The sequence below is a fragment of the Tursiops truncatus genome, chromosome 20, assembly GCF_011762595.2.
Source record: "Tursiops truncatus isolate mTurTru1 chromosome 20, mTurTru1.mat.Y, whole genome shotgun sequence".
Classification (NCBI taxonomy): Eukaryota; Metazoa; Chordata; class Mammalia; order Artiodactyla; family Delphinidae; genus Tursiops; species Tursiops truncatus.
This window is the reverse complement of record NC_047053.1, coordinates 41,255,507-41,280,629: the sequence shown is the minus strand read 5'-3', so window position 1 is coordinate 41,280,629 and position 25,123 is coordinate 41,255,507. Positions and strand designations below refer to the sequence as shown.

Sequence of the window (25,123 nt, the reverse complement as noted above, 5' to 3'; positions counted from 1 at the left end):
ATTAGGGACTGGTTTGGCTACTAGGATAGTGAGGGGAAAGGCTTGGCTTTGGTGCCCATAGAATTACTGTTCACCCTCCTCCAGCCCAAGGGCCCCTCAGGAGCTCAGCCCTGTGCTGAGCCCCAATGCTCAGGAGAGCCACGCTCCAGCCTAGGACATGGGCACTTCCTCGCCAAATCAGACCAAGGCCAGAGATGGCTCCCTGAGCCCGGGGGTCTGAGTCTGTGCCCACTTCTGTTTCAGAACCCGTCCAAGGCCTCTCAGAGCTCGCGGGACACCCTGAGTTCCGGCGTGCACTCGTGGGGCAGCCAGGCGGAGGCCCACAGCTCCAGCTGGAACATGGTGCTGGCCCGGGGGCGGCCCACCGACACGCCGAGCTATTTCAACGGTACAGTCCCCTGATCCGCCTGGGACTGGGGAGTCTGAGAGTGGGGCACAGTGGGGAAGGGAGAGGAAGGCACCTGGCACCCAGAATCTGAGGTACCTGGCCATTAAGTTGGTTTAGAGTAAAGGCCCTGATCACCCAGAGCCTTTCCTCATGGGGCAGTCAAGGACCATTGCCCCTTGTGAGCAGTTGATAGAGTCCCAGAAGGCCTCTAGCTTGGGGCAGAGAGCAGTCTTTCCTGGCCTGGAGTCCCAAAGCTGAGCGATTAATGTCTTCTAAAGGGAAAAGGAAGAATGGGACCCCATGAGCGTTTTAATCAAGAGGTCAGCAATAGGGGCTTCCCTCGTGGTACAGTGGTTAAGAATCCGCCTGCCAGTGCAGGGGACACGGGTTTGAGCCCTGGTCCGGGAAGATCCCACATGCCACAGAGCAACAAAGCCCGTGCGCCACAACTACTGAGTCTGAGCTCTAGAGCCCATGAGCCACAACTACTGAAGCCCATGCACCAAGAGCTCGTGCTCCGCAGCAAGAGAAGCCACCGCAATGAGAAGCCTGCGCACTGCAACAAAGAGTAGCCGCTGCTCTCCGCAACTAGAGAAAGCCCGTGCACAGCTACAAAGACCCAACGCAGCCAAAAATAAATAAATATTAAAAAAAAAAACTCAGTAGTAGGTTTGCTGAGATCCTCCTCTGACATTTGAAGTCAGAAGATGAGAAGGACAACATATGTAGAACTCTGTTTTCAAGCATGGTTGCAGAGGTCATGTTGTGATTTTGATAGAACGAGGGTTTCATCAGCTTACGGTTCCCTGGGGACAGTGAGACTCATGGCATCAAGCCCCCATGCCTGGCCACAGGCCGCTCCACCTCAGGGACTTAAAATCTAATTTGCCCACAATCTAATTTAAGAATCTTTGTTTCCAGTTCCTTTCTGCTTTGTAAGTTGAAATACTACTTCCCCACAGGAGCCAACCCTAGATATTTGCACTGTGCAGGCCAAATTCCTGGTGTTGACAGGAAATGGCCAGTAAGAGCTAGCAGGGGTATAACATTGCAGCCACTCCATCCTCCATGTCATCTCTGCAGCTTCCCCACAGCCACCCTGCTTCCCCCTACACAGGGTGCCTTAGGGAGCTAGCAGCCACTCCCCTGACGGTCACCTTACCTGCCTTCTAGGTGTGAAAGTCCAAATACAGTCTCTCAATGGCGAACACCTGCACATCCGGGAATTCCACCGGGTCAAGGTGGGAGACATCGCAACCGGCATCAGCAGCCAGGTAAGGGGGCAGGTACACGCTTAGGGGCAGAGCCCCAGAACCCAGTGCACCTAGCCCAGTCCTCCAGGAAGGAGGCTTTTGAATAAGTAGAAATGGCACCAGAGGAAATAGCTGGCCCCAGATGTCCCCTGGGGTCCCAGGGCAAGACTGGCCGTGGTGATTGAAGGGTCCTCAGGATCCACACTTGGGCCAGGAGAGGTTCTGCAAGTGTTCCAGAAGGAAAGGCAGCTGATACCTCAGGGCTGCCTACTCGGCTGGAGGGAGGTGTCTGCCAGCACGGCAGGAGGCCGTCAGCACCGCACTTCTAGGAACCTTCGGTGCCCCTTGCCACTCTCAGACCCATTCATTTGCTCTGCCCGCAGATCCCAGCCTCAGCCTTCAGCTTGGTGACCAAGGACGGGCAGCCCGTGCGCTACGACATGGAGGTGCCGGACTCGGGCATCGACCTGCAGTGCACCCTGGCCCCTGACGGCAGCTTCGCCTGGAGCTGGAGGGTCAAGCATGGCCAGCTGGAGAACAGGCCCTAACCAGCCTTCCACCACTGGCTCCACTTGGCCAGAAGTGACCTTCCTTCTCGGTGCTCAGCGCTGCCCCCGAGACACAGGCTCAGCCTGCCTCCTCCCAGGGGCCTGCCAGCTTGTGGCTCAGCGGTGGGACCAGGGGCTGGCAGCAGTGAGGTGGGGCTAGCAGAACACCTCCCAGGATCTCCCACCTGTGTCCTTCCTGAGCCCACATGAGGAGGAGGAGGAGGAAGACAGGAGGCCTCTTCCCATGGGGAACAAAGAGGGTCTTCTCTGCCTTGGTCCTGACAAGCTGGCCTGACCCATTAGGATCAGTGACCACTTGCTGGCAGTCAGGGGAGAGTGGCTTCCGGCCCAGGTCCCAGAGAGGTGGGTGAGCCCCTCCCTCGGGTTCCAGGCAGGTATGAGCATCTAATGACCTACCCCCAGGCCCAGTACAGGACTGGGGCAGCAGGTGTGCCTACCCTTGGGTTAATGGAGGGGGCCCTCTGATGCCCTTGGCCGGCCTTGCCTGGCCATCAGGCCCCCTTCTATCTCTAGGTGTTTTTCAGACCAGGTCAGGGAGGGAGGAATGCCTGACACTGGGGGTCTCCCTGGGAGAAAACACCACACTTCTCAGGGAGCCGCAACCCAGGCCCTGAGCTGAGCTCAGCTTCAGCAAGGACCAGAGAAGGCGTTCGAGTGACATGGTTCTCAGTCCCTAAGCACATGCCCCTTCGCTGCTGGCCACGAGTCTTCCCCGGAGCAGCAGGCCCCGAGCCCCAACCGCAGGCCCAGCACCGCCCCTGCGCAGCTGGCACTCAGCTCCCTCATCTGTAGTAGCGAAGGGCGACATGAGACCTACCTGACGGGAACCGTCTGAGGACAGAGCACGAGAGACTCGAGAGAAGGCGGCAGATGCAGGTGCTACTGTTACCCAGGCCACGGCTCTCAACAGCCTCACGTGAGCTTCCCGAGACACTCACTGGTCCTGCTGCCCCTGGTCTTGGGGGCACTGCCAGCTGCACTTTGCACTCTGATGACCTCAAGCACTTTCATGGCTGCCCTCCAGGAGGGCAGGCCAGCGGTTCTGCATGAGCACAAGCAGGCCAGGAGATGGGGTGAAGGGACTCAGCTCTTGACCCTTCTCCATGCATGTGACCCCTCAAACCTCCTTCAGGTTTCTTTAAGGTGAGCACCCCCTACCATCACCCCAACCCAGCCTCTTCTTTCCGGGGGAGCTGATCAGCACTCATGTAGCATTAATCAACTGTGAATTGTTGTGGGGTGAGGGGATGTCCCCTGAGGTTCCATCTGGGGAGAAGCTCATCCCCACGTTTTGCCAAGGTGGCCTCTGCCCAGCTCTCCACATTGAGCCATGCTGCTCCCCAGGGAGAGACCCCCGGCCCCCCCATGCATGAAGAACTGCAGCCTTGGTCCTGCAGAGTTGAGACGGTAGAGAACTCCTCGTGGGCAATAAAGTTTGAGGTAATAAGTGTGTTTGGGCCACGGTTGTCTCCACTCGCGCCTGCCTGTGTGCTGAACCTCACATCCTGACAGCAGCCTCCTTGCGCCTTCTTGCTGGGACCTTGTCCAGTCTTGCCCCGTAGGCAAGGACTGTTCTCAGCCCTTGAATGGGGCTGCTTTTCCCACCACTCCTCCCGGTTGGTGCTTCCAGTTCCGCCTCTGAGCTATCCATTCAGACCAGTTAGGCAAGATGCCCCACCCGGTGACAGCAGGGAAGTCCCTGGCAGAACACTGCCAGGCTGAGGGGAGGAGGAGGAGGGTGTCGAGCCTGGGCACTGACCCAGCAGGGTTAGGTGGGGGCAGACCACATGCCCAGAACAAAGACATCCCCCCCCCCCCCGCCACTCCTCTGTCCCTGAGGCCTGGCTTCCTGGGAACTGAACTGGGAGTGAGCCTGCACTCCCAGCCCTTCCAGCCACCCAAGTGTCTGCAGGTGATCAGAGATGACTTTCCCAAAGTCGGTTCCCTGGTGGTGGGAGAGGACCTGTCTGAGGATGGATGCCACCAGCGCACAGGGTGCCTTATCTAATCTGGCTCTGCACCCCAAAGCTGTGTCCCTGTGTGTGTGCACTGGACACACGTGCACAACTTGGGGTAAAGGTGGCAGGTTCAGCAGGTTCTTGGAGGGTCCTGGGCGCACAGAAGGGGCAGCGGCCTTGTGCCAGTGTGCCCAGGGCAGGTGCAAAGTTCAGCCTAGCAGACCCCAGGCTTACAGGTCGCCGCCCTCCACCAATCTGGGCCTGCTGCAGAGAGCAGGGCCGCCCCATGTCTCCAGGAGAGGGGCATCCGGCTGGCTGCGGGGCGAGGTGGGGCAGCCCACTCCGGAAGATGCCCCCCAACCGCCAAGCCCACCCACTCGCCGGGATCGTGAGCGCTGTTCCCTGCCCGCAGCGGTCGCGGCAGGGATGTCACAGAGGCGGCGACATCACAGACGCCGGCGCCCCCGGCATCTCCACCGCCCTCCACAGCCCGCCACCAAAGAGCGCACTGGAGGCGGAGGCGTTAGCAGCCACCAGCCCGCTCCCCGCCTCTCAGACAGAGCCTCGGTCAGCATGGGGGTGACAGGTGGGAGCGGGCGGGCGCGCGGCGAGGCGGGGCCGGGCGCGGAGGGACGGCCGGGGCGGGGCCGGGCGGGAAAAGTTAAAGTGAGGGGCGGGGCGCCGGGGGCGGGGATTGGCCGGGGCCCCTGCCTGGCGCCTGAAAGGAAGGTCGACCCCAGCCAAAACCCTCACGATCCCAGCGAGGATGAGGGGCGGTGCTACCCTGACCACCACACCCACCCAGCGTTGGCCCTGCACGTGCCCACCGAGGGGTGGAGGCTGCAGACCCGGCGGGTTCTTGGAGGGCTTCAGGGTACCCAGAAAGAGCAGTGGCCCTGTGCCCAGAAACGACACATGAATTATCCCAAACTGCCGAGAACCACCCCCAAATCAAATCAAGTTGTTCCTGGTTGATGCTTGGAGCTTGTGCAAGGAAAATCAATCTGCTTCAACAGATGTTTACTGAGCGCATCCGTTGTGCTTTGCACTCTTCTCCGTACCAACAAGCAAAGATGTTTGCCCCTCAGGGCCCTGGATCTCCCAGGTTTCTAATAATGGGGGCTCAGATCCCCCCCTCCCCCGAAATGGAAGATTTCTTCTCAAGACCTTCTCTCCCAAGAGGACATAGGCCAGCCTTCAAAATGTGCCAAGAACCAACTACCAGAGAGCAGCTTCCCCCCCCCCACCCCCGTCCCAAATGCCTAAGGCAAACAAATTGATGCAAACAACTTAAATCACTCCTGCAACATTTACTGCAACCCCTTCAGGACTTACTCTTTTTTTCTTTTTTCTTTCTTTTTTTAATCTCAGCAGAGAACAGTATTTTATTTTATAAATTTATTTATAAATCTACTTATAAATTTATTTATTTATTTATGGCTACGTTGGATCTTCATTGCTGTGCGCGGGCTTTCAGCGAGCAGGAGCTACTCTTCGTTGGAGCGCGCGGGCTTCTCATTGCGGTGGCTTCTCTTTGTTGTGGAGCACGGGCTCTAGATGCGTGGGCTTCAGTAGTTGTGGCACGCGAGCTCAGTAGTTATGGCTCACGGTCTCAGTTGCTCCGCGGCATGTGGGATCTTCCCAGACCAGGGCTCAAACCCGTGTCCCCTGCACTGGCAGGCAGATTCTTAACCACTGCACCACCAGGGAAGTCCTATTTTAGTTTTTAATTGTATAGTTGATTTACAATGTCATATTAGTTTCAGGTGTACAGCACAGTAATTGTTATATATTTTTTTTCAGGTCCTTTTCCCTTATAGGCTATTACAAAATGTTGAGTATACTTCCCTGTGCTATACAGTGAGTCCTTGTTGGTTATCTATTTTAATATATAGTAGTGTGTATATGTTATCCCTACCCCCCCGCCCCCGCTTTCCCTTTGGTAACCATAAGTTTGTTTTCCGTGCCTGTGAGTCTCTTTCTAGTTTGTAAATAAGTTTGTTTGTATCTTTTTTTTTAGAGTCTACATATAAGCAATATCATATGATATTTGTCTTTCTTTGTCTCTCTTATTTCACTTAGTATGATAATCTCTAGGTCCATCCATGTGGCGCAAGTGGCATTATTTCAGCATTTTTAATGGCTGAGTAATATTCCATTGTGTGTGTATATATATATATATACACCACATCTTCTTTATCCATTCATCTGTCCATGGATATTTAGGTTGCTTCCATGCGTTGGCTATTGTAAATAGTGCTGCAATGAACATTGAGGTGCATGTATCTTTTTGAATTAGAGTTTTCTCCAGATATATGCCCAGGAGTGGGATTGCAGGATCATATGGTAACTCTATTTTTAGTTTTTTAAGGGACCTCCATACTGTTCTCCATAGTGAGAACATTCCCACCAACAGTATAGGACAGTTTCTTTTTCTCCACACCCTCGCTAGCATTTATTATTTGTAAGGGCTTAGCATTGTGCTAGGCCCTGAGTCTGATGAGTTAACTAACAATTAAAAGGTAGGTTGGATAGCTAGGATTATCACTGAGACGACGACAATGGAGATTTGGGCTGTCAGGCATGAGCAGGATTTTGTCAGGAGAGAGACTTTCTGAGTATCAGAAATAGCATGTGCAAAGGCACTGGGGCACAAAAGACCCTGCCATGCTCCAGGGTGTCTTGGGCTTGGGGCAAGGCAAGGAACTGGATACCAGGAGATGAAAAAAGAAGGCAGAGGTCAGACCATGCAGGATCTTTGAGGCCACCCTAGAGTCTAGACGTGAGCAGAGGCAGGGGTGATGCAGCAGGCTCACTCTGCAGTCATTGAGATGCCCAGTGGGGATGGGGGTGGGGGCACATGGTTCAGTGGTCCATCTAGAGGCCTAAAGAAATTTCAGACAGCACAATGGTTAGCACCACAGGGTTTGGAGCCAGTCCGACTTGTGTTCAGGTCATGGTACTGCTCTTAAGAGCTGTGTGACTTGTGCAAGCTTCCTCATCTGTAAGAGGAGAGTCGCGGCCACCTGTGCATAGAGTGGCTCTGAGGATCGAATGTGTGCAAAGCACTCAGAGCTGAGTTTTGAGGGGTAGTGAGTCCTGGGTTTGTGTTGACTTTGGTGTCAGAAGAGAAGGTCAGCAACAGCGGTGGTGGGAAGGCCAGAAGCTGGGGAAGTGAGAGGGTCACAAATGACCCAGGTCTCTAATTGGGGTGATAGGATGAAGGATGAATCAGGCAGAGGTTATCGAGAGATGAGAGATTGGAAAGGAAGACAGGTCAGACATGCAGAACCGTGTTGGCCAGGCTAGAGTCTGGACACCAGGGTGTGAAGTTGAGGTCAGAAATGGGGGACACACCGCAGGGTTTGGCAGGGTGAGAGGGATAAGGAAACCATATTTTTGCACAGACCTTTGCTAAGCATCCACGTTATATCTGACTCTCTGTGTAGAGGATCAGAGATTCAAAGTGAGAAACCCACGCACCCGACCCACCTCTAACTGAGGGTCAGAAAGAAGCTGTGTGCTTAGCTAGAAGTCTGCAGGGGTGGGGTGGGGTGGGGGCAACTGGACGAGGAGTCCCTAGCTCAGCACCTCGAGGTAGAATCTGGAAGGTCTTCAGGAAGAGGCGAATCCTGAGCAACGTCACAATAGGAAACAGGGGAATTCCATGCTTTGACAAGGAATCCGTAGTGTTTTGGACAAGGTGAAGTTGAGGCCCCCTGAAGGAGAAATGTGTAATCAGTGATTGCAGTTTGAGTCTAGAACTCAGGAGAAGTGAGAGTAAGAAATAGAGATTGGAGGGTCTCCTGCAGTCACAGCCACAGGCTTGAAAGCTCCAAGGGGGCAGAGACTGTGTATGTTCATCACTAGCTCCTCCGCCCCTAGCACAGTGCCTGGCCAGTACCTGGGGCTCAACATTTTCTTTTAACTTTATCATAGAAATATATGCATGTGGTTAAATAGTACTGAAGAGCTTATTCAGTGATGAGAAACAAGAATCCCCTATACCACACACCCCCAGCCTCACTCCTCAGAGCAACCACTCTTGTTTCATGTGAACGGTTTTTCTGCCTAGTTACCTTCTCATCTCTCTACAAGCTCACAGGCTTTTTCTTGGTTTATCAGCTCTAGACATTACCACTTTCTTGCTCTAATGGCGCCACCCTGTCCCATCCTCCCAACTTCAATTGTTTTTAGATATGCTGATAACTTTTGTAAATTTAATATACTTATATCTTTATTTTTTTCATCAACTTTAGAGAATATCTTTTGACACCACACATAGTAAGATGAAGTTTGTAGTGACCCTACCTTTCCCTTCAGCTTTCCTCCCTGCCTTACACCTCCCAAAGCCTCTAACCTGTATTTCTGGGGTTTTTTAATATCAAGGTTGGTAACATTCATATTGTCCCATAACCATAATTATGTTTTCCAAATTTTGTTTATATATTGATTCTAAAAGTTGAAAGTTAATAAACAGGATTTACCTTATTGTGACTACATAACAACTGTTCACTGCAGGGCCAGAAAAGTTACCACAACTACCTTTTCTTTCTCATACAGCTTTTTGTTTTTCCTGGAGTTTTTAGTGGCCTTTTCCTTGTACTCTTTGCTTTTATTATAGTCTTTGTTTTCTTCAACCTCTAGCCAACTACCTTGTCAGGTCTTCTTTATTTCAGAGACCTACTGCCCAGGATCCTCTATTCTCCTGCACAAATGTGTACTGGTTGTAGGCCTCTATACAGTTAACATCTGGGACTTAGCTTCTTTCTGGGGGTGGACACACTATTTCATTCCTGACTCTGTTGTTTTACACCTTTATTTTGCTTTAGCACATCCTCAAATAACTTCCCCCCCCCCCAAAAAAAAAGAGGAGGTAAATTTTCTGAGTTTTCCATGACTGAATTGATAGTTGGGCTGGATATGGAATTCTAGGTTAAAAACCATTTTCCTCAGAAATTTTAAAGACAAGCTTTGTTGCTAACTCTGCTGCCAGTATGATTCTCCTCCCCTTGTAGGTGACTTGTTTTTCCACTTAGAAACATTTAGGAATCCTTTGTTCTTGGTGCAATGAACTTTTACAACAAAGATCTTTTGACATCTGTAGTGCTGGGCATTCACTAAACACTTTTAAGCCAATGACATCCTTCAGCTCAGGGAAATATTGATTTCTCTTTTCTTCTCCATGTTCTCCATTCTTTCTGAATCCCCTTTCTATAACCCAGAATTAGATTTCCTTTTAACTTTATTTTATTTATTTATTTTTGGCTGCATTGGGTCTTCATTGCTGCACGTGGGCTTTCTCTAGGTGCGATGAGTGGGGGGCTGCTCTTCATTGTGGTGTGCGGGCTTCTCATTGCAGTGGCTTCTCTTGTGGTGAAGCACAGGCTCTAGGTGCGTGGGCTTCAGTAGTTGTGGCTCGCAGGCTCTAGAGCGCAGGCTCCGTAGTTGTGGCACACGGGCTTAGTTGCTCTGCAGCATGTGGGATCTTCCCAGACCAGGGCTCAAGCCCGTGTCCCCTGCATTTGCAGGCAGATTCCTAACCATTGCGCCACCAGGGAAGCCCCAGATTTCCTTTTGATCCTTTTCTCTCACATTGTCTTGATATTTTGGTTCTACTTTCTAGGAATATTCTCTGTATTTTATTTTCCAATTCTATTTGCCAAAAAGCTCTTTCTTTTCTTAATTCTTTTTAAATAGTATCCTGTTCTTGTTTTCTGGATGCAATATATATTGTTGAATATCTTCATTTCTGAATCTCTGAAGATGATCAGAATTTTTCAGTTTCCTTCAGTTTCTCAAATTACCTCTCGTACTCTGGAGTGCTTTTTTCTCTTGGTCTGTCACTCCTATGTTAGCAGTTTTCTCAAATGCCTGGTGATGCTTGGTTGTTCATGTGTAATAGTGAAATCATAAAAAGCTGATTGGGAACCTATGACTTCAGGAGCCTATTGCCTGGCAGATGTCACTTTAGGGTGACCAGACAGGGATCCGACATATCTCTGGCTGGTTCAAGAAGACCAACAGGGCTTCCCTGGTGGCTCAGTGGTTGAGAGTCTGCCTGCCGATGCAGGGGACACGGGTTCGGGCCCCGGTCCGGGAAGATCCCACATGCCGCGGAGCAGCTAGGCCCGTGAGCCATGGCCGCTAAGCCTGCGCATCCGGAGCCTGTGCTCCACAACGGGAGAGGCCACAACAGTGAGAGGCCCGCGTACCGCAAAAAAAAAAAAAAAAGAAGACCAACAAAATTGATAAATCTCCAGATAAAATGAAAAAGAAAAAAAGAAGGACAAAAATTACTAGCATGAGGGATGAAAGAGGTGACATCACTACAGATTCTTTAGATATGAAAAAGATAACAAGGGAATATTAGGAACAAATTGTGCCAATAAATTTGACAACTTAGGTGAAATGGATAAATTCCTTTAAAAAAACATTACAAACTCCAAAAGCTGACTCAAGAAGAATAGATATTCTGGGGGTGGATAATGCTGGTTGCATAACAATGTGAATGTACTTGATGCCACTGAACTGTATACTTAAAGATAGTTTTAAAAGGGCAATTTATGCCATGTATATTTTACCACAATAAAAAAGAAGAAATAGATAGGCTAAATAGCCCTGTATCTATTTTTGAAAGTTGAATTTGTAATTAAAAATCTTCACACAAGGAAACTCCAAGCCCAGGTCCACAAGCTTCATTTGTGATTTCTACCAAAAATAAGAAGAAATAATATCAATTTTACACAATCTGTTTCAGAAAATTGAAGAGGGGATACTTCTCAACTCATTCTATGAGGCCAGCGTATGAAAACCTAACAAAGACATAATAAGAAAAGAAAATTACACACCAATATACCTCGTGAACATGTATGTGAAAATCCTTTTTGAAAGCTAGCAAATCAAATTCAACGATGTATAAAAAGATAATACATCATGATCAAATGAGATTTGTCCCAGGAATGCAAGATTGAGTTAACATCTAAAAAAATCAATTTAGGGCTTCCCTGGTGGCGCAGTGGTTAAGAATCCGCCTGCCAATGCAGGGGACATGGGTTTGAGCCCTGGTCCGGGAAGACCCCACATGCCGCGGAGCAACTCAGCCCATGCACCACAACTACTGAGCCCACGTGCCACAACTACTGAAGCCCGCACGCCTAGAGCCTGTGCTCCGCAACAAGAGAAGCCACTGCAATGAGAAGCCCACGCACCACAACGAAGAGTAGCCCCCACTCACCGCAACTAGAGAAAGCCCGCATGTGGCAATGAAGACCCAACACAGCCATAAATAAATAAATAAATAAATAAATTTTTTAGATCTATTTATTTCACCATAAACAAATTATAAAAGGATTATTAACAGAATAATATGTAACATATGTTAACATAATATATGCTATATATAACTTACATAATATATTAACAGAATATAAAAGAAAAACCATATGATAATCTCAATAAATTCAGAAAAAGCATCAGATAAAATCCAACATCCCTTCCTATTTAAAAATTAAGTAAACTAGGAATAGAAGGGAACTTCCTCAACCTGATAAAGGGTATCTATGAGAAAAATTATAACATTGTACTTCATGGTGAAATACTGAATGCTTTCACCCTAAGCTCAGGAGCAAAGCAAGGATGTCCACTCTCAATTCTCTTCAACATTTTACTGGAGATTATTCTCAGTGCAATAAGGCAAGAGAAGGAAATTAGAGACATCCAGGTTGGGAACGAAGAAGTAAGACTGTTGAGTCACGAACATTATTGTTTACATAGAAAACCCTATGGAATCTAAAAAAAGTTACTAGAACTAATAAGATTTTAGGATGGTTACAGGATACGAGATCAATACATTTCTATATAATAGCAACCCAAAATTGGACATTGAAATGATTTCACGCACTACAGAATGTCACTTGAATCCCTAATAGAACATCCCCAAGTTGGGTACAGAGGCCCCAAGTTGAATCAACCTCAGACTTTTGCTTCCATCCCCCAGTGCTGCAATGAGGTTTACACCATAATAATTTCTCCTCTTCTATCCATATCCAGTTGCTGTTTATGGAAGGGTTAAGGCTGAAGGTGTTGATTAAATTTCCCAGGGAAACTTTGTAAAGCAAGCAAAAGAAGGCTCTGACGTCAGAAGCCTGAGGAACAGCAGCATTTGGGGCAGGTAGAATTGCAGAGGAAGCGAGACGTGGGGAGAAAGCCAAGGGATGGTCGAAGGAAGCATGGTGGTCAAGGAGGTGATGGGTTCCGAAGAGACCACTGAGCCCACCACTGTGAGCCTGTCCCTGGTGTACTCTTAGTCCAGCACTCTGGATCCCAGGCCCAGGCTGAACATGGAGGAAGCCAAATCCCAGGAACAACACCGGCCATTCAAGGACACTCTCCAGCCTCTACATCTCTAGGGAGAGGCCACAGCACATTCTAATCCTTCTGGTCTAATCCTGGGAGCAATTCTTCTCAGCTAGAGCCAAGGCTGTCACTTCCTGCCACACTCCAGGCTCGTAGGGACTCAGCTTGCCCATTGCCATGATGGCCCCACCAACAACTTCTATCCAGTACGCTGGGGAGCAGAGAATGGGACAGCCTGGTGGCTCCTATCCCCAAAAGGTGAAAAAGAAGCTTCTGCAATAAAAGATACAAGCTTCCAGGAAGGGGACTGGGGCGGGGTGGGGGGGCTCCCCCAGGGAGTCAGTCTCTCCTGCAGAGGATGACTGGAGCTCATAAATAACCAGATGGGTGTCAGCATCACCTCAAATTAAGCACCTGGGGTGAGAACTCTGGCCCAGAGTTGGAGATGGATGACCCCAGGGTGTGATGGTGTGAGAAGCCAGGGGAAGAGAGGACAGATTTCAGGGCAGGAGAGGCCAGGGTTAGAGTGAGTGGCAAATCTGAAGCCTGGCCAGAGAGAGTGGAGAAAGGGGGCAGAGGGGCAGGAATGGAGAAAGGTGAAGTTCATCTGGGGTGTGATGAGGAACCCCACACAGTTGTAGGCTCCAGGGTAGGACGGCATGCGGGACAGGGGAGTAAAGAGTTTCTTGAGTGAAATCCGCATTCAGGTCCTGACTTCCTGAATGATCAGCTGAGGGACTTTGGGCAAATGAACCTCTTCTCATTTTTTGTGTTGATTCAATGAACTGAAGCATATAAAGTGCTCCTCACAATACCTGGGCTAGAAGCCCTCAATGAACGGGAAGTGACCGCGGTTAGTATTCGCCCTAATGGAGGACAGTGACGGATCACGGAAGGTGGAGGGAGCAGACGTGGAGGAGGGGACGGCACATGGGCTTAGGTGAGGGACAGGGAGGGAGGGGGTGGCTGGAGCAGCACCTTCAGTCCGGACTCCAGAACCCCTCAGGGACTGTCCCCGCCTGCAGCTCCCCTGCCCTCACCTCCTTCTCCCTGCCAGGTGCCAACGGATTTCCCTGCTGTGACAAGGAGTCGGTGGACATTGTGGATACACAGTGAGAACTAGTCCCCCCCAGCGTCGTAGGACCTCTCCCCAACCCTCCAAGATCACCAGCTGCCATGGCTGTGAGGTTTTCATGTGTACCCACCCAAGATCTTCCTCTATCTTGCCCGTTTCCAAAATCTCCCCAAGGGCAGTATCCAGGCCAAAAGGCAGCAGGGGGTGGGGGTCATATCCTCCTCTGCTTCTGCCCCCAGCCCCTGACGTTGGAGGAGGACTGAGGGGTGGTGGGGCGCACCCAAGACATGGATGGGACCTGACCCCTTAGAGCTGCCTTTCTCTGAGGACAGCTGTCCAAGGGAAGGGTGGGCAGTTGCCTAAGGAAGGAGAGGGGTCACAGTGGCTGAGCACTGAAGGGGACGGCCAAGATGATGGCAAAATACCAACAGGAACCAAGGGCACCCTCCATACACACCCCTGCATTTCAGATCTGCCAAGCTGAGAGCGGGCAGGTCCCGGAGAGGGCGTTGCTCTGGGCTTTTCTTTCTGTGGGGAGCCGCTTTCAAGGGCACTGGCTCACTGGGATGCTGGATTAAAATGAAGATTCCTGGGCCTCACCTCCAACCAACTGTATCCCTCTTTTGCGGGTGGCAGGGGGCAACTTGGCCAGCTCTCTAGGCACTTCCAGAACTCACTGAAGTTTGAGAGTGAGTCTGGAATTTTTGGTGGGAGTGGGCACAGACAGGGGAGTGAGCTGAGGGCATCTTGCCAGCTCGGGTCTTAAGGGCTCCAGACACCGTCCCCTGAAGCCACCCCACGGAGCCCTGTCACCCACTCTGTCTCCTTCTGTCTTAGGGGTGGCATAAACCAAAACCAGTTCCAGTCAGTACAAGAGGAAGATGACATGGAGGTAACAATGGGCAGCGTCACATCTTATGGGGAGGTGGGGGTCCAGGGGCAGGGCTCTTTGGGGCCTGTCTTCTCTAAAGCCCGACCAGCCCCTACCCTGGACAATTCTGGGACCCTGGCACCAATGTCAGCACGGGCACGCACACCCGCCCTCACCAGCTGCCCACACCGCCTCCCTGCCCTAGGCAGGTCACTTGGAAGAGGCAAGTGTGGGAAAGGAAGTGAGAAGAAGCATGAGGGGGGCAGGGCAGGGAATGGGTGTCGGGGAGGACCTTGGGGGGCAGGCGCCTCCTCAGCTTTCTGTTGAAACCTTTCAGCTGGAGAAAGAATTGCTAGAGCTGGAGTCCCTAGACAAAGAGGTCCCGCGCCTAGACCCAGAACTGGAGCCGGAACGGAAGCCCAAGCCTTTCCCGCAGCCAGAGGTGCGCCCGCTTGTCATGCTCCAGCCCGAGGCCAAGCTGGACACAGAGCCCAAGATGAAGGTGGTTAACTTGGAACCCTTCAGTGAAGACCCTGAGCCGCAGGGGTATAAGACAGAGTCACTCCACCCCTACATGGAGGGGCTAATGCAGCAGGACATCAGCCAATGGAGTATGAGGTCAATCTCCAGCTACCCGAGTACAACAGAGGAGGACCCACTATCCACCGACCACCGCTCCATCTGTGTGCAGACCTCCAAACACTTCTTCTGGGCAGACAAGTTCGTCCAGGCCTCAGAACACAGCCTGCAACAGGCGATCAGCATGCAGCCCATCAAGGAGAGCACAAAAGAGACCGCCTGCCACCCAGACCAGCCGTCGGCCCCCAAGGACACCGTGTGCTCCGAGAAGCAGAGCCAGGCCCCCAGTGCCCAGCCAGCTCTTCCAGACGAAGTCTCCCAGCAGCCTCCAAGCCCCCAGCCGTCCGCCTCCACACAAACCATCGGCCTGGCAGAGCTGATCGACTTCGCATCTTCCCTGGCCATGGCCTCCTCCAGCAGGATGGACTTGCCCAATTTGGGGCATGTGATCAAAGCCCCACTCCAGATGGACATGACGCTTTCCACAGAGCCCACTGTGGATCACACTGCCCAGCCCACTGTGGACGAGCCAGAGCAGGAAAACCTCCCTCAGGATGCGCTGGAGAAGCCACCAGAGGAACCACTAGAAACCAGGGAGCCGCACGATGCTTCGAAGCAGGAAAACCTCCCTCAGGATGCGCTAGAGAAGCCACCAGAGGAACCACGAGAAACCAGGGAGCCGCACGATGCTTCGAAGCAGGAAGACAAGCACTTCCCTCACCCTTACCTTGATTTCAGCAAGCTAGGGTTCAAGAAGGCCACCATTGAAGGGGAGGTGAAGTTTCTCCAGCCCCCAAACATGTCCCCTCAGCCGCAAGGAGCCGGGAAAGAGTAAGTGAGGCTGGCCCAAAGCTCCCCCGGGAGGGGGCTGTGTTATGATGTGCAGGTGGCCCCATTCCTCACACAGCCAGGTGGGGGTGGGGACAGTGGAATGAGGGACTGGCTGGGGGATGGGTGGGCTGTGATGTCTCAACCTCAAGACCTCAACCTGCTTCAGGGCAGGGACAAGGACCTGGGTTCAAAGAGGGAACTAGAATGTCGTCCTAGCATTAGGGGGCTTCTCACCCAGAGCACAGACAGCCTCACCCTCACTGGAAATGCTCAGGCTAGTATCTTCCCTACTGAGAACCCGATGGCCCCAGCTCTGGGCCCAGGACACCTCCATCAAGCCAGGAATGAGGAAACGGGGTTCCCCAGCACCCCGTGCTTCCTGGTGTTGAATGAACACCACAGAACACCAGCCGCCCACCCGCATGGCAGGAGGAGGCCCTCTTAGCCCCAGGGCCTTCCTCCGAGAGGCCTCTGGGCTCACCCCTCTCTTTTGACCTTCCCACCAAGGCCCAAGTGACTCTCTCTCTCTCTCTTTTGCGTTGCAGTTCGGGAGGGGGTCCATTATTGCTGAAAATCCATTTTAAGCTGTCGTCCCCCACTTCCCCAGAGAAGACTAGACAAAACCAGTAAAGCCTACGGTGCTGGCCCCCGGCTCAGACATTTTGTGCAAATGCTCCTGGACCAGTGAACTCCTCTGGCTGCGGCATCCTGGTCTCGAGTTTTTTAGGGACGCCACCCCCACTGTAGCTACCCCAGCAGCCCCTGCCCCCTGGGGGCTCTGCCAGCCCTGTTTTGGGCCTGCTCACTCCCCATGGGTGGTCCCACTTCCCCTGCACCCAGCCGGACCTCCCAGCCAGCAGCAGACTCGTGACTAGGGGAGGCCTCAGTGGTGCCCTTTCTGAGGCTTCTGTTTCTTAGATGTAAAAGGGGGGCACGTTGGGATCGCCTGAGGCGAGAGCCTGCTGGGGGTGGGGCTGGGCAGGTGAGACGGCTTCTGGAAGGAGTTCTTCCTGCTTCTCTCCATGGGGAAGGCCTGGCATGGTAAAGGGGTGGTGTCCAGGGCTTGAAGGAGGGCAAGAATGAAGCTAAAGGATTGGTCCTCCAGGGGCCACCGCCTTGAGTCCGAGGTACCTCCAGCGTAGGGGAGAGCCCATGTGTAATGATGCACTTCTGCATGCAACCCAGACACACACACACACACACACACACACACACACACACACACACCCCAGCAGCTGACCAGCATGTTACACACGTGGTCAGCATGACACAGCCACATGCAGATCGAGGAAGCATGTTCCACACGTGCCGTGCACACAGGCACACACACAGGACCTGTGACTCACACACATGCACACAAACGCACAAGCCTCCCCACGGCAGGGGAGGACAGGCAATGTGGAGAAGCTTCTGGAAGAGGAGAGGGCAGCAAAGGAGGGAAGAGAACTTGGAGTGCGGGGATGGACATGGGCAGGAAGAGGGAAGTTGGGGAGGAAGAGAAGGGGAGGCAGCATCGAGGCTTGGGACCTGGTGAGCCTGAGACCTACCCTGGGCCAAGGCTCCCGATGCAGTGAAATCACCTTGCAGGTCCTCAGAATCCTGCCCCACCTTGAGACGGGGCTGAGGAGGGAGGTGCCCAGGGCCTGGGAGAATGGGATTAGGAAGGGGTGAGCAGTTAAGAATGGGCCAGGGCCAGAGAAGGGGGCAGGAGGCTGGAAGGAAGGATGAAGAGACCCAGAGGTGAGTGTCTGGCTGTTGGGATGCATCTTCCCAAAGTATTTTGTTAACGTGGTTTGTGGGTTTGCGTCGTTTGGAGGAAGGGTCCCTGCCCTCCCGGGGGTCCTGGGGTAAGGTGGGCCACAGCCCCAACTTGGCTAGATCCCACCCTCCCACGCCTTGACTTGGGGCCTCTGGGGCCTGCTTCTCCCCTGGGCCTCAGCCATCCTGTTAGCTTCCAAGTGGAGTCACAAATTTACGTGCCTTAAGGGAGGCAGAAACACAAAAGACGAAAACTGCAGGTTCCCCAGCAGAGAGGCGCAGGCCAGTGGGAGGGAGAAGGGCACCCCTGCCAAAAGTTGTTAAGATCCACCCGGAAGCCAGCTTGGGGACTGTGGACCTGGGACACTGGACCGGCCTCAGAGCCTGTGACTGCCCTTCAGGCAGCAGAGGATGGAAGACCAAGATGTCACCATCGGCAAAGAGAACGTCCAGGTGACGTGGGCAGGGGGAAGGTCCGCCACTCCTCCAAGCTACTGCCCCCGGAATCCCCCAGGGAGAGGACTGTGGCTGCAGGCTGGCGGGGGCGGCGCGGGTCCTGGGAGGGGAAGCTGTGCACCCACAGGTCTGGTCTCAGGTCCCCTGGAGTCGGGCACTCAAGTGGGCTGGGCCCTTCGGCCCTGTCTTCTCCCCGCCTCCAAGGCCTCCACAGAAGCCTCAAAGACTGCTCACGTGAGACCCAGGAGAGGAGCAGGCCGGGAGGACGCAGGGGAGGAGGCTGCAGCAGCGCGTACCCTGCTGACCCAGACAGAAGCAGCAGCGGCCACAGCCACGGGCTGAGCAGCCCTCCCAGGCGGCGAGGGAGTTCAAGGGCCTTGCGGCCACCCGTACAATACAGACAGGCCCAAGCGCTGGGTCTGAGAAGTGAGAACAGGGACTGAGGCCAGGCCTGGGGTGCTGGGTTTGGGGAAAGGCCTGCCTGGCCCTGGCATCTCTCTGCAGCAGGTACAAAAGCCTTTCCAGCCTCCTTCCCACGAGGCAGCTTTGCAGACAAGAATCTGCTACCCCTGACACCCGGGCAGCTGGCAGGTGAGGGCCTCAGGGCTGGGAGCAGGGAGGAAAACTAGGGGGTGCTCGGAGCAGAATACAATGGAGTTGCCTGCCCAGAGGCTGGGGACAAAGTGAGAAACCAGTGATTGTATTGTAACCTCTCCATGCCAGCCTAATTTGCTCATCTCTGCAATCCCAGGGCTTGTTGCTCTGTGTGTGTGTGTGTGTGTGTGTGTGTGTGTGTGTGTGTGAAGGAGGGAAGGAGGGATGGGATTGGTGGATAGCAAGGTATTTGGATGGTGGATGGATGGATGGTGGATGGACGAACAGGATGAAAGGAAGAAGGGAAACTGGGAGAAAGGATGGAAAACAAGAATCTGAGGTCCCTGCCCCGCTGGGGTTTGGAGCTGTGGGAGTAGGGGTAGAAGGAATCATTTCTACATTTGGGGGACCCAATGTCCCTGCAAAGATCATGCCCTGATACTGGCAGGGGCCCCTCAAAGCAGAAGCATTCTATTCATCATCAATAATTTGCAGTGCCTCTAGGTCTATCCACCTCATTACAAATAGCTCAATTTCGTTTCTTTTTATGGCTGAGTAATATTCCATTGTAGACCCAGAGTCTGTCATACAGAGTGAAGTAAGTCAGAACGAGAAAGACAAATACCGTATGCTAACACATATATATGGAATTTAAGAAAAAAAATGTCATGAAGAACCTAGGGGTAAGACAGGAATAAAGACACAGACCTACTGGAGAACGGACTTGAGGATATGGGGAGGGGGAAGGGTGAGCTGTGACAGGGCGAGAGAGAGGCATGGACATATATACACTAACAAACGTAAGATAGATAGCTAGTGGGAAGCAGCCGCATGGCACAGGGATATCGGTTAGGTGCTTTGTGACCGCCTGGAGGGGTGGGATAGGGAGGGAGGGAGGGAGACGCAAGAGGGAAGAGATATGGGAACATATGTATATGTATAACTGATTCACTTTGTTATAAAGCAGAAACTAACACACCATTGTAAAGCAATTATACCCCAATAAAGATGTTAAAATAATAATAATTTGCAGTGCCTACTACAGGCCAGGTGCCAGCAGGGCTCCTGGAGCCTCTCGGCATCGTAGCTCCAGAGCCAGACTGCCCGAGTCCAAAGCCCAGCAGTGCCCCTACTGGTGGTGTGGCCTTGGACATGAGTTATTTTGTTGTTTGTTTCTGTTGTTGTTTGGGTTTTTTTTTCATAGGATCACTAGAATGATTTAATATTTATAGATCCTTAGAATTGCAACAGATATACAGTAACATAGGGGTTAGCAAGCTACAAGTCTTGGACCAGGTCCAGCATTTGGCCTCTTTTTGTACTGCCTGTGAACTGAGAATGGTCATTACATGTTTTTTATGTTACATATATTTTATCTATTTATTTTTTAACATCTTTATTGGAGTATAATTGCTTTACAATGTTGTGTTAGTTTCTGCTGTACAACAAAGTGAATCAGCTGTACATATGTACATATAAAAAATGTGGAACGCTTCATGAATTTGCGTGTCATCCTTGCACAGGGGCCATGCTAATCTTCTCTGTATCATTCCAATTTTAGTATATGTGCTGCCGAAGCGAGCATGTTGTCGTTGTTTTTAAAATATTTATTTATTTATCTGGCTGCACCGGGTCTTAGTCGCGGCACGCGGGATCTTCGTTGCCACGTACGGGAATCTTCATTGCAGCATGCGGGATCTTTAGCTGCGGCATGCAGGATCTAGTTCCCTGACCAGAGATCGAACCTGGGCCCTGAGTTCAATTTTTGGACATGAGAATTGAATGGACACTTAACAAGTGCCAACACACAGCAGCCACTGTTCTCCATTAAGTTACAATGCACAGGGGGTTGGTGAACCCAAGTCCTCAGTCCCATCTGAGCTAGAGTGGGTGAATCTCAGGGTTCCTGTGCCTGTGGTTCACCTTGCCCACCTGCCCCCCTCCCCACCCTCAGCATTCCAGGATGTCTTCAAACTGTTCAGCTCCAGCCCGACAGGCACCACGGACACGCACAGCAGAAAGCTGCCCAGTGCCATGTGGGTGTCCAGCTAAGCCCGCAGGAGATGTGTGAGGTTCTACGGCAGGCAGACTTGGATGGTGGGTGACCCTGTCCCTGCCCGCCTGTCCTCTCCCACCTCTAGCCCTGAAGAACGCCTCCCTTGCCCACAAAATCCTGGGCCTGGTCCTATTCTAAATTTCCCTCTTCCAGGAAGCCTGCCCTGATCAACATGCCTATCCCGGAGCCCCTAAACATTCCTGTTGTGATAATCATCCTGACTTGGGGCTCCCAAGGGCAAGGGCTATTTCTCCCCCACTCAACCTGGGACAACGCTTGGCCAGAGGCAGGACTGGATGCTCTATGCCTCGAACTGCTGGCAAGCCCCTAACGCGTACGCAGAGTAGGGCTTTGGCGGGGTGGGCACCTTCGGCACCCCCTCCTCTCTCTCTTCCCAGGTGATGGAACCGTAAGCTTCAAAGACTTCCTGGTTGTCCTCACTGACAGCCACCGACTCGCTCAGTGCTTGGGTGAGGGGCAAGGCTGGTGGGGCAGGAGTGGACCTGGCCAGGGGGAGGCTCTTCCTTACCTGTCCGCATGTTCTCTGGCCCTAGGCAAGGTGAGGAACAGCCGGGTCTGTGATCCCCAGGGCTTGCAAACGCTCTTCTTAGAGATGCTGTTCAAGCTGAGTCTGGGCTTTGTGCCCTTCAAGTCGGTACAGGAGGTGATGAGGTGGGCACAACTGGACCCAGCTTCAGGGCCCAAGATGGGGGGAGCAGACTCTGCCCCTGCAGGAGTCCCCAGATGTCCCTGGCCCAGAGACGGGAGCCCTGAATTCTGGGTCAGTTTCCTGGGTCCCAACTTGCCCCCAGACCAAAGTGGCTTTCTGTCCTGCTTTGGTTTCCCCACCGGTGAGATGGAGAGGACTGGGGGAGGCGCTGTCTGAGGCGGCTACCCACTTTCCTCCTTCAAGCCACTACTCCAAGAAGCAGCGGTCTCTGCGGCTGAACTCGAACCGGAAGGGCGGGTCCGGCGGCCACGGCCGCACCTCGCGCTCTCAGGCGGGCCTCGCGATCTTCCGCCAGGCCGCGCACCTTAGCGGCCTTTCCAGTGCCGAGCTGGCGTGCTCGCTGCACGGACTGCACAAAGCGGGTGCGCCCCAGGCTGGGCGGGGACCTGCGGGACTGGGGACTCTTTCTCGGGACCCGCTCTCAGAACTGGCCGCTCCTTTTCCTCCTACCGGCTTCCTCGCCCCAGGTGCGCGCAGCGCCTACTCCCAGATACCTAACCTGAACGGGCGGACGCAGTCAGAATTCCACACGCGGAACCGAACCCCGCGCCCAGACGTCCGACTTCCCAAGTCCTACCAGCCCAGCCAACCCAAGCGCCGCCCCAACCGTGGGCGGCTCGGCCAAGGTGAAAGACGAAAGAGGCAGGGCCAGCGGGCGGGGCCGGGTCCTGCAGATAAGGGGCGGGCCGTGTGAGGGGCGGGGCAGACAGACGGGGAGGGGCGGGGCAGGCGAAGAGTGGAAGAACTCCAAGAAATTGGGACCTGACTGGCGGAGATGCAATAAATCACTCAAGGGCGCGACTAAGGATTCGGCGGGGCATAAGAAAACTAGGCCGGGGACCCAGGTAGGAGGCGGGACTGACGGAAATGGGGCGGGGCCGGCAGAAAGGTGGACTGAGGTGGCGCTAACCCTGCGTCTCTAACCCGAGCAGCAAGCTTGACCCTCTGCACGCCCCCTCCGAGCTTCCGCAGGGTTCGTGGGCCAGACGCTAGGGTATACGCGCCCTTCGAAGCTGGCTCCCTCCCCCCCAACTCTAGTGCAGAAGCAGCCCTTCTCCCCCTCTCCAGCCTGTTTGCAGAGACCTGCTATGAAGAACTTGTACAAGTAAAGCGTTTGCTGAGCGAAAACACGTTGCGCCTGGTGGGGGCGGGCACGGAGCGGACGCGGATCTTTTGCAAACGTCTTTATTAATCTTGTATAAAAATAAGGTCCACGGGGAGTCCCCGGAGTTGGGGCGGGGTGGGGGGGGTGGAGGGGGCGCGAGGTTGCACTTAATAAGTTACAGGCCAGGCTCCGGCTGAGGCTAAGTACGGCTATTGGGGGAAAAGGGGTGCTGCAAGCAGCATTTGGGGGGAGGGGCCAGAGATGCTGCCCCCAGTGGCCAGATGAGGGTGCACCCGCCTATCTGAGGTGGGCGCATGGTGTGGACCTCGGCGGAGGAGACTGCCCCGCCCAGCAGAGCTGAGGACCACCTTCCTTGAGTCCTGGCTTGCCACCCTCCCTGCACCCCCTCCCAGCCTCCCGGTCCATCTGCAGAAATAGTGGCTACAGGGAGAGGTCGGAGGTGACCTGAACGGGGGGTCCGGGGGGGCGCCGACGAGCGCTGCGACGGCCTGTGTCTGTGCGGATGTAGGGCTGGTTCCGCAGATCTGGTGGCGGAGAGGAGAGACATTTACCTTTTCAGGAGTCTGCCCAGGGTTGGGACACCACTCCAGGGCACAGGCCTCACCCCTCTAGGGACACAGGTTGTGTGCACGTGGGAGGGAGCCTGTTTGTTTATCAGACCTCCCTCCAACACAGCCCAGCCATGCATGGTCCAGGGGAGGGCAGCATGACTCAGTCCCCCCAAGGACCCCCAGGGCTGTGGGCAGCCACTGGGATCAGAGGCCAGGCCGCTGGGTACCTGGGGGCTAGAGGGGGATCTCCTCTCCCAGGCTGGCCTCACAGAGGAGCCTGGACGTCCTCTTGCCGGTGCGAGCAGTGAAGGGCACCGTCTTGAGCACTGAGGGTTGGAAGGGAGGAGGGGAGAGAAAGGGAAAAGGAAAAAAAGAAAAGTAGCAAAGAGGCAGTGAGGCAGCCAGACCCCCAGGGTTGGGCGGCAGATGGAGGACAGCACAGGACAGACCAAGGACGGGACAGGCCCCACCAAGTCCTCACCTGTGATGATATCTTCAATGGCCCCATCACGGTCACTCTCGTAGATGAGTGGCTCCTTCTGCTGCTTCCGTTTCAGCTCAGAGATGAGGTCCATCTGTTGCCGCCGGATCTTGGGTGGGGACTGGGGAGGAGGGCGAGGGTATATAGCTCCAACTCCAGGATCCCCTTCCCCCACTGTGCCACTAAACCCTAGACCATCTGCCTGGTCCCCCATGGTAAGAGGAGCTGGCTTGAGGAAAAGGAACCCATTTCCACCCCAGGCTACTGGGGCATCCTAGCCTTGGGCAGAGTCAGTCCATAAAAATAAGGGTGTGCAGGAGGGCCAGATCTTTGGGGTGAGGATACCAAGCATCATTGGATCCCAGTACCAAGCGCAGGGGCAGCTGCCTACCTTGGGTGCGGGGGGCTCCCCTTTTTCCGGGGTGTCGGTGCCCGCCTCCTGGGCGGCTGCTGCTTTCTTCCACTGTTCCACCTCCTGCTCGGCTCTCTGAGGGGCCAAGGCAGGTCTGCGTAAGGGGAGTCCTCCCTTCCCTATCCCGCCCCCCCAGCAGAAATAACCCCTACCACTCCCACTGCCCAGGTGGAGAGGCTGCAATGCCCTGCAGGGGTCCCAGCCTGCCCACCAAACACACATACCTTATAGGCTTTGATGAAGCGACTGAAGAGGGAAAAGAACGTGGAGGGGGACGTGGTCTTGGGGTTCTCTCCGAAGTACTCCACCACAGACTCGTAGGCTTCCTGCGGGCACAGCCTGTCAGCCCCACCAGCACAGACCCCTCGGAGCCTGACCACTGCTCTGTACCCCCTTAAGACACTGGCCACTTCGTCTCTCCTCCTCCAGGCAGACGGATGCTCCCTCCTGCCCCATCCCCCCAAGGCGTCCCTGCTGTGGTCACAGCGCTCCAAGCCTTGGCTACACAACCCCACCTAGGTAGTCCTTCACCCCCCACCCCAGCTTCCCCACCTCCCGGGCCGGGTCAGCCCCAGCCCACCTGAGCCGTCTTGCTGTCTGCCAGCAGCTTATCCATGATGGGCGAGTTGGCCCTCAGGAACTCCTTGAGCACTGCGCAGTCATCCTGCCGCACAAACTCCCGCTGGGTCAACTCCAGGCCTCGCTGCAGGGAGCGCACGTCGGCCAGCACGCTGTCCAGGGACACTGAGTGGGAGGTGGGGCAGTAGAGAAGCAGGAACTCAGAGAGGCAGCATTCCCGTCCAGTTACCTCCTGTGGTCCCGTTGCTTTCTCCCAACCTGTATCCGTCCCCAGGGCTGAGCCCCTCCCCCCACCCATACCTGAGCCTGCCTTGTCCAGAAAGTGCAGGTCGCTGTGGAAACCTGTGAGCTGTGGGTACTTCTCAGCAATGACCTTCACCAGGTAGTGCAGCAGCGTCTGCTTGCGGTCAGTCGACTTCATCTCCAGCAGCTGCAGCGAGGACCTTCTGTAAGCCCCAGGCCACCAGCCATCCCCCAGCCCCCGGGCCAGGGGACCCC

The 25,123-nt window shown here is 53.9% G+C and overlaps 3 protein-coding genes, 1 non-coding gene and 1 pseudogene across 16 annotated transcripts in view; 3 read left to right on the top strand and 2 right to left on the bottom strand.

Moving 5' to 3' along the window:
* MAP3K14 (mitogen-activated protein kinase kinase kinase 14) overlaps nucleotides 1–2,755 on the top strand; it is a 42,140-nt gene extending 39,385 nt beyond the window's left edge. For all 4 annotated transcript variants that reach the window (XM_033848104.2, XM_073797302.1, XM_033848103.2 and 1 more), the window contains 3 exons: nucleotides 244–388; nucleotides 1,562–1,662; nucleotides 2,025–2,755. In XM_033848104.2, the coding sequence (XP_033703995.1) occupies nucleotides 244–388; nucleotides 1,562–1,662; nucleotides 2,025–2,189 (411 nt within the window). In that variant the 3' untranslated portion in view covers nucleotides 2,190–2,755. The remainder of the gene's footprint in view (nucleotides 1–243; nucleotides 389–1,561; nucleotides 1,663–2,024) is intronic.
* A 1,039-nt stretch (nucleotides 2,756–3,794) lies between these two features.
* SPATA32 (spermatogenesis associated 32) lies at nucleotides 3,795–18,109 on the top strand. 6 transcript variants are annotated; one of them, XM_073797303.1, is made up of 5 exons: nucleotides 3,795–4,754; nucleotides 13,584–13,638; nucleotides 14,439–14,493; nucleotides 14,810–15,882; nucleotides 16,428–18,109. In XM_073797303.1, the coding sequence occupies exons 1-5, from the start codon at nucleotides 4,133–4,135 to the stop codon at nucleotides 16,510–16,512; spliced, it is 1,890 nt and encodes a 629-aa protein (XP_073653404.1). In that variant the 5' UTR covers nucleotides 3,795–4,132; the 3' UTR covers nucleotides 16,513–18,109. The 6 variants fall into 6 exon arrangements, with proteins under 6 accessions (XP_073653404.1, XP_073653405.1, XP_073653408.1 ...); XM_073797304.1 differs by having other exon boundaries at nucleotides 4,720–4,735; nucleotides 12,478–13,638; XM_073797307.1 differs by lacking the exon at nucleotides 3,795–4,754 and adding an exon at nucleotides 10,271–12,784.
* On the top strand, nucleotides 16,962–22,707 carry LOC141277276 (uncharacterized; annotated as a pseudogene).
* Nucleotides 20,169–20,275, bottom strand: LOC117309933 (U6 spliceosomal RNA). The gene has a single exon (XR_004524215.1). It is a non-coding gene; the product is annotated as a U6 spliceosomal RNA (small nuclear RNA).
* Nucleotides 22,646–25,123, bottom strand: part of FMNL1 (formin like 1) — a 25,911-nt gene continuing 23,433 nt past the window's right edge. For 3 of the 5 annotated variants that reach the window (XM_073797298.1, XM_073797300.1, XM_033848100.2), the window contains 6 exons: nucleotides 24,926–25,055; nucleotides 24,627–24,790; nucleotides 24,271–24,372; nucleotides 24,026–24,121; nucleotides 23,635–23,755; nucleotides 22,646–23,126 (listed from right to left, as the gene is read on the bottom strand). In XM_073797298.1, coding sequence (XP_073653399.1) covers nucleotides 23,023–23,126; nucleotides 23,635–23,755; nucleotides 24,026–24,121; nucleotides 24,271–24,372; nucleotides 24,627–24,790; nucleotides 24,926–25,055 — 717 coding nt within the window. In that variant the 3' untranslated portion in view covers nucleotides 22,646–23,022. Of the gene's footprint in view, nucleotides 23,127–23,380; nucleotides 23,480–23,634; nucleotides 23,756–24,025; nucleotides 24,122–24,270; nucleotides 24,373–24,626; nucleotides 24,791–24,925; nucleotides 25,056–25,123 lie in introns of all 5 variants that reach the window. The other 2 variants (XM_073797299.1, XM_073797301.1) reach the window with 1 other exon arrangement.

Bases quoted from the DNA above. Each gene is read 5' to 3' on its own strand.
- SPATA32 (XM_073797303.1), top strand. From the start codon at position 4,133: ATGACTTTCCCAAAGTCGGTTCCCTGGTGGTGGGAGAGGACCTGTCTG. The intron at 13,639-14,438 runs GTGAGAACTAGT...CTTCTGTCTTAG, and splicing joins GTGGACATTGTGGATACACA to GGGTGGCATAAACCAAAACC. The intron at 15,883-16,427 runs GTAAGTGAGGCT...TTTGCGTTGCAG, and splicing joins CCGCAAGGAGCCGGGAAAGA to TTCGGGAGGGGGTCCATTAT.